The sequence below is a fragment of the Sus scrofa genome, chromosome 4 (assembly GCF_054392235.1).
Source record: "Sus scrofa isolate SSC_HxYL_T2T_F1_AM1 chromosome 4, Sscrofa_HxYL_maternal_Yorkshire_Landrace_v2.0, whole genome shotgun sequence".
NCBI lineage: Eukaryota > Metazoa > Chordata > Mammalia > Artiodactyla > Suidae > Sus > Sus scrofa.
The window spans coordinates 130,372,588-130,384,278 of NC_139386.1; the positions used below are offsets into that span (position 1 = coordinate 130,372,588).

Below are 11,691 nucleotides of genomic sequence, written 5' to 3' on the forward strand. Positions count from 1 at the left end.
TCTCACCATGAGCTAAAACTTAGGAATCAAATACATGCAGATAACCTCACACCCTTTGATATCCCCAACTAATTCTCTTTGAACCCAGGAGCTAAAAAGATGTGTAGAATGAGGAATACTTACACTGACTTAATTTTACCTATTGATCCAAACTAGAACCGAAAGCTGTGAGGGGAACGGGACTGTGTTTTGGTCTCCACTGTATCTCTTGAGCCTGAGACAGTACTTGGAACCTAAGAGGACTCAGTCAATATCTAGTGCATGCCTATTACACGTCAGGCTACCGTTTCAGGTGCCAGGGCACAGTGAATGAATAAGAGAGCCTCAGTCTCTATCCCTGTAAGCATATTGCCTAGATTTAAGAAACAAAAATAAATAATCAAATTGATTACAAGTGATGCTAAGTGCTAGGAAGGATATAAATAGGATGCTGACTAGATTAAGGCAGAGACCTACTAGGAGAAGACAGCCAAGGAGTTCCTGTCATGGCTCAGTGGTTAACGAGTCCAACTAGGAACCATGAGGTTGCGGGTTCGATCCCTGGCCTTGCTCAGTGGGTTAAAGATCCAGTGTTGCCGTGAGCTATGGTATAGGTTGCAAACATGGCTCAGATCCCCCATTGCTGTGGCTGTGGTGTAGGCTGGCGGCTGTAGCTCCAACTGGACCCCTAGCCTGGGAACCTCCATATGCCGCCACAGGAGCAGCCCTAGCAAAGGCAAAATGACAAAAAAAAAAAAAAAAAAAAAAAGAAGAAGAAGAAGAAGACAGCCAAGGAAGTTCTACAGAGATAGAGGGATAGAGACTGAGGCTCTCCTATTCATTCACTGTGCCCTGGCACCTGAAACGGTAGCCTGACGTGTAATAGGCATGCACTAGATATTGATTGAGTCCTCTTAGGTTCCAAGTACTGTCTCAGGCTCAAGAGATACAGTGGAGACCAAAACAAAGTCCCGTTCCCCTCACAGCTTCCTGTTCTAGTTTGGATCAATAGGTAAAATTAAGTCAGTGTAAGTATTCCTCATTCTACACATCTATTTTAGCTCCTGAGTCCAATTAAGTAAGATGTTACTAGAAAAGAGGTGGGCAGTCAGAGGCTAGGGAGCAGTAAAAATGCACCCCAAGACCATCAGCAGGGGGGACTTTAGTTGGGTGAGAGGAAAGCAGCTCAGGATGAGAATGGAGAATTGCAAAGGGCCATGGTAGGAAGTTAGACTTTATTCTACCATGGGAAGCCAAAGAGAGGTTTTAAGCAGGTGAATGACACATCCTAGTTTATTTTTGAATAGATCACTTTTGCTATCATGTAGAGAATAGATGGGGCAGGATAATCAGAATCACAGGAAGTAAAAAGATAGTTGCCTAGACTGGGATGGTTCCAAGACAATTTGGGGGCTGACTCCAAATGACTTATTAATGAACAGAATGTGTGAGAGAGAAAGCAAGCAAAGAACCCAGGACAATTTTCTAGTATTCTGGCTTGAACAACTGTTATCTGTACCATCTTCTTTCCCTAGGAATAATCTGGGGAAGATCAGTGTTTAAATATGAGATGCTAGAGCATGTTTATAGAGTAATAAGACTAACCTGATGGAGAAGGAAAGATTAGGGATGAATGAAACAAAGGGGCTAATCAAAGGAATACAGTCCTTAGGAAGGTAAGAACCCTGGTGGCCTAGGGGCTAGGGATCTGGCATTGTCACTGCTGTGCCACAGGTTTGATCCTTGCCCCAGGAATTGTTGCATGCCGTGGGCACAGCAAGATGCAGGTCATAAATGAAGACAATGACCCAAAACAACAGAAGAGAGAAGGATCCTGTTGTGGCTGTGGCGTAGGCCCGTGGCTACAGCTCCGATTAGACCCCAGCCTGGGAATCTCCATATGCCACGGGAGCGGCCCTAGAGAAGGCAAAAAGACAAAAAGACAAAAAAAAAAAAAAAGCAAGATCCATCTTAAAGATTTACTAACAGTCAGGAAAAAAGTACATCGTGTGATCAATAAAAACCACCTCCATCATCTCTTGAAGTGGTTACAAGTCTCCTGCGTCCCAGCCACTTATCATATACTTCACATTCACAACCATGGACGCTATTTTCCAGGTATTACAGATGAGAAAACGAACATGGAATGATTAAAGAACTTAACCAAAGTTTACGGCTTCAGTGACCCAAAGATAAACCAACATTTGACCTACGACAATCTTGGTTAACCCCTACTATAAACCCATTTGAATAATTAAGATTAATTTTACAACTCAATATTTAAACCTGTGATTACTAGCTGTAAAGTAAGTGGTTTTTCCCCCTAAATTTTTGAGATAGGAGCTAGAAAAAGAGAATCTTCAGATTCAACTGTAACATTTCATTCTTAGCTCTGGGATCTTCTGGTACAGACAGCTGGCAACTTTGGCCCTTTATTAGTGTAGCACAGATACAGCCGCTACAATAGCAATAGCAGCACTGAGCTACTGGATGCTCACTATGTCAATGGCACTGTGCTACGGAAAACCCGGCCCAAGGCCATAATCTACACAATTTTCCCTAATCTTGTATTTCAGCCATCCTCATGCTCAAGGCTCAGGTTTAGCCACCTGTTTAAATGGACATCTTACATCAAAAGAACGGGATGCAGAAGGACTTCTGGATGTCTCTCTCCTGAAAGAGAGCTAAATAGGGATTTACTATTTAGCTCTAGCCATTATGCTTCCTCAGACACGCACACGTGCAGACCCAGAAGAGAGCAGAAAGAAAACACAAACCTTTCCTCGCTTACCTTTCTTTACTCTTTCCTTACCACCCACAACTTGCTCGTCTTGCGGCATCTGAGATAATTTCTGCCTGAACAGCTTTTCCAGAGCTTGTGCCATAAGAACAATGTCATCGCCAGGCTACAAAATATATAAAATGTAACATAAATTTGCATATGGTCATGTTTCAAATTTCTGTGATTCAGGCTGTCTTAGAGAAGGCAGGGCCCTAGTATTCTTACATAGTATTTCCTAAACAATAGTTATTGCTTCTAAATTAAATTTAGAAACTAGTACAGCTGCTCACATTTAAAATTCTAATATCCTACCCTTTTAATTTCTAAAAAGGACTTATGATGCCTTTCTGAACACTAGAGGGTTTTAATCAAACTAATCCTACTAATACAAAAATACATTAGAAATTAGAATTTCTACCTTACAAATAGGTTTGACTTGATGTGATCCAATCTTCAATTAACTAAGCAATAAAGTGACACTATAGGGCTAAGTTTTTAAGTCTTCACTCTGCTTAGAAGTCTTCATTTTGCATTACCTGACTACTGAGAAAAAACTAAACTACAAAGCAAAAAACTTAAAGCAGAGACACTTTTCTAAGTCAAGTAGTTCAGCGAAATTACTGAACTTTGAAAAATTAAATGTAAGAGGACCCTCTGGAATTGTTAAATTAAAATGAATTTGCCAAAGGTACTCCCAGATTACCACTAGTTCTTGCGGGGAGCCGAGAAGATACAAGGAGCCAAGGAAGGGAGCTTGCCTGAACAGTACAAAACCGAGGGCAGGCTCCTAATCAGAAAAAGCGGCCTGCCTGAACGGTGCGGTGCAAGCCATACAGACAGGCTTCTATCCTGACCAGAAGCCCACATTCGGCTTGCACCGTTCAGACAGGCCCCTTCTTTTTGTACCGTTCAGGCAAGCTCCCTTCCTTGGCTCCTTGTATCTTCTCGGCTCCCCGCAAGTTCTGATTTTTAAAAATGTCATGTTGGCTAATAGTCTTATTTATTTATTTATTTATTTTGCCATTTATTGGGCCGCACCTGTGGCATATGGAGGTTCCCAGGCTAGGGGTCGAATCGGAGGTGTAGCTGCCAGCCTACGCCAGAGCCACAGCAACGCAGGATCCGAGCCGCGTCTGCGACCTACACCACAGCTCACGGCAACACCGATCGTTAACCCACTGAGCAAGGGCAGGGATCTAACCCGCAACCTCATGGTTCCTAGTCGGATTCGTTAACCACTGCGCCACGATGGAAACTCCTAATAACCTTATACATAAGGTGGCACCGATGGTAACCTTGGGAACCAAACCAAGGTTTCTATTACATTTCAGTGTCACTAGTGATTTTGAATAAGTAGATATAAGTTATAAAATTTTTAAATATCACACAACACCTAGAAAAGGATACAGTACTTAGGGAAACAGGAATCTACATGGAGGAACACTACTACACAAATTCAATTTGACAGATGAAGACAAAAGTGAAGATTAATTTCGCATATGTTACCAGACAAGCTAAAGTATTAACATAGTACAATCACTACCACTGGGGTATAAAAGAATGTATCTGATCTTTAAATTAACTTGTATAAAGTTTAGAAGTATGTCATCTGTTTGGCTTCTTAGGTTATGGTCAGAGAGTCAGATATAAAAATTTAACCAAGATGAGTGTCTAATAAGATTTATCATTCATCTTATAAATAAAGTAGCAGATATGTAGTAGAGAACATTTTATAGTGAAAATTTAGGAGTTCCCGTCGTGGCCCAGTGATTAATGAACATGAGTAGGAACCATGAGGTTGCAGGTTTGATCCCTGGCCTTGCTCGGTGGGTTAAGGATCCAGCGTTGCTGTGAGCTGTGGTGTAGGTTGAAGACAAGGCTCGGATCCCAAGTTGCTATGGCTGCGGCATACGCCGGCGGCTACAACTCCAATTAGACCCCTAGCCTAGGAACCTCCATATGCCGTGGGAGCAGCCCTAGAAAAGGCAAAAAAGGCAAAAAAAAAAAAAAAGTACTCACATAAAGCAGCTATCATTGGCATTTTGTTTTTTAAAACATAATAAGCCATAACTATTCAGACGAAAACATGGCAAAAAATATGGCAACATGAACAAATATTCATATATAAAAATTAGAAAATTAAGTAAAAAATATTATCTTTAAAAATATGTAATGCAACACAAATCAAGATTTGAAATTTGAAATCAGCACACTTTGTTAAACGCATCTCCTATATGTAAGAGCAAAGAATGAGCAAGTATAACAGAAGAATTACACACCTTGTTGTATAAATAGCAATTGGAGAACATTGTATTGAAGTCTTCTACACAGTCTGAAGCCTTCGCATAATATTTGTGTTCCAAGCGCTTCTTAATTGTGTTTAAATCCATTGGGTTTTTTATAATGGTATAATAATCCTATGGTATAAGAAGAAATTTTAAATGTTAGTAGTAAGAATGAATTTACTACAATTGGTACACAAAGAATTTTAAGAAGCCATATACCTATAACCAGAGAGAGCAACTGATTGCCTTTAGAAAGCCATAATATGGAAACCAAAACCTTTAGCAATGAGAAACAAAGCTGACTGCCATGGTATTTTGGTATTTTTCTTGAGAGAGAGAGAGAGAACACCAATAAATAAAGAATGGTAAAGACAAGAATAGAAGAGTAGAATCATCCTGGAAAATAACAAAGGGCATGAAGAAAAAAAAAACTATATAATTTATGGAGTCTGACAGATCAGAGTATAATTCCAGCTCCACAGTTTACTAGTTATATTACCAATTATTTAACCAATCTTTCATCAGATAACTAAAAATTCCTAGCATAAAGACCTAAAGTTGAACTCCACGTGAAGCATCTCAGTCTGTCAGGAAATGTCAACAGTGACTTCTTGGAGGGACAATCTGGACAAACATGCATCAAAAAGTAAAGGGAGGAGTTCCAGCTGTGCTGCAGGGGCCAAGAGTCCAGCTGCAAACACTGTAAACGAGCTACACTTTAATAACAAAAAACAAAAAACAAAAAAAGGAGGAGGGAGTTCCCATTGTGGCTCAGTGGAAATGAATCTGACTAGTATCCAGGGGGACGAAGGTTCAATCCCTGGCCTTGCTCAGTAGGTTAAGGATCTGGTGTTGCCGTGAGCTGTGGTGTAGGTCACAGGTGCGGCTCAGATCCCAACCTCTAGCCTGGGAACTTCCATATGCCATGGGTGCAACCCTAAAATGTGGGGCGGGGGCGGGGAGAAGAAAATCTGACTGCAGCAGCTGGGGTGGCTGCAGAGGCACAGGTCGATCCTTGGCCTGGCACAGTGAGTGGGATAAAGGATCCGGCTTGCTGCAAGTGCAGTGTAGGTCCTAACTGCAGCTTAGATTCAATCCCTGGCCAGGGAACTTCCTTCCATATGCCTAAGGTATGGCCGCAAAAAAAAAAAGAAAAAAGTCAAGGAACATATACTATACACAAGAAAATCTATACTACAACAAACAGCTAAAACGAGAATTTCAATGCTCAGAAAAATGAGGCTTTTAGCCTAGGAAAAAAATACTGAGATATTCTTTAGTGCCACCGAAAAAGCTGTTTATTAAATATATATTTCATAATATTTCTTGCAGAGGAAATTCACAGGGTTACACAAGACACACTTACAGGCAACTTTAGTTTGACAGCATCCACAGGCTGCTGAAAAGGCCAGGAGAAACTATGTTTCCATAAAGCCTTCAGGACAATTTTTTGTAGATATTGTAGCTGATTTGTCAGTCGCCCATTCTTCTTCGAATTGATGTATTCCGGCGGTGGAGGGTTAACAATAGCTGTCTGTCGACTTGGCAGAGACATCCTCAACTGCTTCAAATTCTTTTATTCTGATGTCTCTAAGAACATGTCCTAAAGAACAAGCCAAAAAAAGCAAAAACATAAAAACGAAGTTACTTTCAAGGCACCTTTAAAATGGTTTTTATAGGAATTGAAGTTTTCTTCAAGAGTAGATTTCATAGGAGTTCCTATGTGGTACAGCAGGGTTAAGGATCCAGCATTTCTGGTGTTGCTGCAGCTGTGGCACAGGTCACAGCTGCAGGTTGGATTCAATCCCTGGCTAGGGAACTTCCATATGCTGAGGGTGCGGTCATTATAAAAAAAAAAAAAAGTGGATTTCATATTTTAAAGTATATTATGATTAAGACAGGAAAAAAAAAAAAAAGGCCAAATGATAATCCATCTGTAAACAAATACAAACCTTTTTCTATATAAGTACTAAAAGCTGTTTCATTATGTATGCCTTTGTTTCAGATGATCTGTTGTTCCAATCTTTTACAGTAACTTCTTTCTGCCTTTCTTAAACACAAATTGAGGTCTTAGCAGGAAAGGCTATAAATTCCTGGTTAAAAAAAAAAGTAACAGGGGATGTTAAAGACAATATGAGTATATAGTTATTCTACAATCATTAATCAATGAAAGGAGAAAGGCAAAGGGATTTTTCTGGCTAATTTAAATAAAGTATTTAGTTTAATTAATTAATTTATTATTATTACTATTTTGTCTTTTTAGGGCCGCACCCATGGCACATGGAGGTTCCCAGGCGAGGGGTCTAATTGGAGCTGTAGCTGCCGGCCTACACCACAGCCACAGCAACATGGGATCCAAGCCAAGTCTGCGACCTACACCACAGCTCACGGCAACAACGGATCCTTAACCCAGAGAGGCCAGGGATCAAACTGAAACCTCATGGTTCCTAGTCGGATTCGTTTCCGCTGTGCCACAACGGGAACTCCAAAGTAATTTATTTTAAAAGCTAATTATTAAAAAAAAATAAAATGCTACTCTTTGCACATTACTACACCTAAATAAAAGTTTAAAGCTTCACAAGTATTTTAGAAAGATGGGATCTAACATTTCTAGACAGCATTATTACCTTAAGGATAAAAGAGCAAAGGTTCTACCTAGTCTATCAGCAAAATGACAAGTATGATTGTTAAACTGTTCATTTTTAGAGACCAGTATTAACAATGAGCCAGTATATCCTTTTTCTTTTTCTTCTTTTTTTTTTTTTTGCTATTTCTTGGGCCGCTCCCGCGGCATATGGAGGTTCCCAGGCTAGGGGTCTAATCGGAGCTGTAGCCACCGGCCTACACCAGAACCACAGCAACGTGGGATCTGAGCCGCGTCTGCAACCTACACCACAGCTCACTGAGCAAGGGCAGGGACCGAACCCGCAACCTCATGGTTCCTAGTCGGATTCGGTAACCACTGCGCCACGACGGGAACTCCTTTTTCTTTTTTGCATTAAATCAGTGTTAGCTCTCAACTCCTGTTGCATATTAACCACTTGTGGATCCCTTCTTTTAAAATGTGGCAAAATACATACAGCATAAAATTTACCATTTTAATAATTTTTAAGTGTACAGTTTAGTGTTAAGTATATTCATATTTTTGAGGAACTAACCTCCAGAACTTTTTCATCTCACAAAGCTGAAACTCTATACCTATGAAACAGCTCCCCATTCTCCCCTCTCTGCAGCCCCTGGCAATCAGCATTCCATTTTCTGTTTCTAGGAATGTGACTGTTCTATGGATCCCAGAGAAGTAGGCTCATACAGTTGTCTTTGTGTGACTGGCTTATCCGTCTCAGCCAGAAGGTCCTCCAGGTTCATCCACTCCTTACACCCACATATAAAAATTTCCTTCACTATATTCCACTATATGTATACACATTTTGTTTATCCATTCATTCACTGATGTGCACTTGAGTAACTTCTGCCTCTTGCCTATTGTGAATACTGCTGCTCTAAAACCCTAAGTGTATAAGTATCTCTTCAAGACCTTGCTTTCAATTTTTTTTTGTCCTTCTAAGGCCGAACCCTTGGAGGCATATGGAGCTTCCCAGGCTAGAAGTCGAAATCAGAGCCGTAGCTGCCGGCCTACGCCACAGCCACAGCGATGCGGGATCCGAGCCACATCTGCAACCTACACCACAGCTCATGGCAACACCGAATGCTTAACCCACTGAGCGAGGCCAGGGATCAAAACCGGCATCCTCATGGATGCTAGTCAGATTCATTTCCGCTGAGCCACGACAGGAACTCCTTGCTTTCAATTCTTATGGATATATTCCCAGAAGTACAGAAATGGAACTGTCAGATCATATGTAATTTTATTTTTAATTTTTTGAGGAATCCCATACTGTTTACCACAGGACAGCACATTCCTATTGTCTACGGGGTTCCAGTTTCTCCATACCTCAAAGCACTAGTTATTTTGTTTTGTTTTGTTTAATAGCAGCCATCCTAGCGGGTGTGAGGTTTTGTGGGTCATTTAAAAATTACCAATGCCTAGGCCCCAACCTCTAGAGACATGGCTTGGGAATCAGTTTTGTTTCTTTTTTAAGGTCCCTGGATAGTGTGATGTCTGGCCGGGTCTGGAGGACCACCACATTAAAACGAATTAACCCGGAGATGATTACCAACCTTATAATTTCATCTCAGCATTTTCACTTATCTCCTAGTCTTACACAAATATAAACTAGAACCCACTAAAGTCACTGAGAAGACAGGAGATGTGCTAGTGTTGTGACTGCAACGCGCCCTTACCCAGGCTTTGCGATTAACTTAAAGCCAGACTGTCCCAAGGTTGCACCTCCCTTCTCCACAAAGACCGTCGCTGCTATGATGACTTCTCTGTCCATACATCCAACTGGGAATGTTTTCGGAGTTTTACATATAGTATTAATTACTACAGGTTACATCGTGTCTGGCTTCCTTTCACCAACACTGTCTATGAGATTTATCCATGTTTTGCCTATGCTGTTTGTTCATTACTGTACAGTATTCCACTGTAAATTTATACTATATATCATGTATTCCTACTGGGACTTTTGAGTAAACAACGTTCCAAAATGTACTAATTTATATGCACAACAGCAGTCTAAGAATTCCAGTTATTCCACGTTCTTGTCAATATTTGGTTAATTATCAGTGTCTTCCGTTTCAGCCATTCCGGTGGGTGTATGGTGGGATCTCACTGTGATTTTAATTTCTACTTCTCTGATTCGGCCTCCAAAATAAATCTAAATTCTCACTGCTTCCAACCCTATGACCCTAGCCCCAGCTGCCACCTCCAAGAAGAACTAATGCCATCATCACCTCCCAATGGATCTGCAGCCTTTCAGGGTCTGGTTCACTGTTTCTGCCACTTCCCCTCCTCTCTCTCACGTTCCTCCACACCAGCCACCCTCCCCTCCAGTTCTCTGCATCAAGCCAGTTCTAGTCTCTGGGCCTTTCCACTGAGGCTGAAACGGGCCTCCCCATCTACTCTAAACCGTCAGGGAGACGGCCTTCATCTTAAAAAGGCATATTTATCCCCTTCTCCCCAGTGCCAATCCATCAGACGTCGCCCTGCTCCACCACCACGCTTGTATCTCTTGCCTACCTGTTTCCTGTGTGTCTCCCAACCCACCCTCCCCAAAGGCCAGAGGGTAGACTCTACGCCAGTCACGGATCTTGTTAGTACTGACCCAGGGCCTAGGATAGAGCCCGCACAGGCTGAAGGAGGATGTCCAGTGCAATTTTATGTTAGAGATGGCTTGTTTACACAGGGGGAAGTAGGGAGAAAAATAAAGTACGCTTTAATTCTGCGTTTCTGCTGCTCAGGAATCGCCTTCAAGAAAAAAGAATGAGTGAATGTACATCAATTATAATATGCTTCCTCCAAACCTGTTCCAGCCTCAAAACCTCCGCCCCACCGCACCCATTTGCAAAGGATCTCATCTTCACTTACAAGAGAAACTCTTTAGAAGTTAATGTCTTAGCTTATTTCCTTTTCTATTTCCTCTTGTTTCATAAGTGCCTCACCTCTTTTCCACAAGGCCCTTCTTTCCCTTTTTACACAATCCCATTGTTTCATTAATTACTCCATTCTCTCCGTTACTGTATTTGGTTTATAAAGGTTTTCCTCTACTTAAGAGTAGAACACATGGTTCTACCTCCTTCTTTGTCTGAAGATTTCATTTTCTACACCTGTTTATCTGTAATTAACTTCTGCTGCTATCTCTGCCTACAGACAGGTTCTAATCAGTGACTTAAATTATTTTTTCTTTTTCTTTTTTCCGTTTTATGGCTGCACCTGCAACATACGGAAGTTCCCCGGCTAGGCATCAAATAGGAGAGGCAGCTTGCGGCAACGCCAGATCCTTAACCCACTGAGCCAGGCCAGGGATTGAACCTTCATCCTCATGGACACTGTCAGTTCGTCACCCACTGAGCCACAATGCCAACTCCTGATTTAAAAAACAAACAAACAAACACCTTTCAGAGTTCCCGCTGGGACTTTTGAGATGCTTCCAGCTCAAGTGTGAATTTGAGTAACTCATGTCTCAGTGGGTTACAATCCTGACTAGCATCCATGAGATGTGGGTTCAATCCCCGTCCTCATTCAGGGGGTTAAAGATATGGCGCTACCGTGAGCTGTGGTGTAGGTCGCAGATATGGCTCAGATCTGGCACTGCTGTGGCGGTGGTGTAGGCCAGCAGCTACAGCTCCTATTGGACCACTAGCCTGGGAATGCCCGTATACTGCAGGTCTGGCCCTAAAAAAGTAGAACAATTAAAATAAACACATAAAGACACCTTTCCACACAAAAACTTGCATGCGGATGTTTATAGCAACTTTATTCATAAAAGTCAAAATCTGGAAGGAACAAAGGCATGTTCTTTAGCAGGACGGGTTAACTGTGAGCTATGTCCAGACAACAGAACATCAGCTAGTGCTAAAAAGCAATGAGATATACGGCTATAAAAAGACACGAAGGAACACTAAATGCACATTAAGTGAAAGAAGCCCATCTAACAAGGCCGCATATACTGTATGATTCCAACTATACGACATTCTGGAAAAGGCCAAACCATGCAGACAGTAAAAAGATCAGTGGCTGCCAGG

The 11,691-nt window shown here is 41.5% G+C and overlaps 1 protein-coding gene across 3 annotated transcripts in view; it reads right to left on the minus strand.

Moving 5' to 3' along the window:
* BRDT (bromodomain testis associated) overlaps positions 1 to 11,691 on the minus strand; it is a 57,608-nt gene that overhangs the window by 38,760 nt on the left and 7,157 nt on the right. For 2 of the 3 annotated variants that reach the window (XM_021090248.2, XM_085024005.1), the window contains 4 exons: positions 6,999 to 7,139; positions 6,413 to 6,649; positions 5,041 to 5,178; positions 2,771 to 2,885 (listed from right to left, as the gene is read on the minus strand). In XM_021090248.2, coding sequence (XP_020945907.2) covers positions 2,771 to 2,885; positions 5,041 to 5,178; positions 6,413 to 6,601 — 442 coding nt within the window. In that variant the 5' untranslated portion in view covers positions 6,602 to 6,649; positions 6,999 to 7,139. The remainder of the gene's footprint in view (positions 1 to 2,770; positions 2,886 to 5,040; positions 5,179 to 6,412; positions 6,650 to 6,998; positions 7,140 to 11,691) is intronic. The other variant, XM_021090249.2, reaches the window with a different exon arrangement.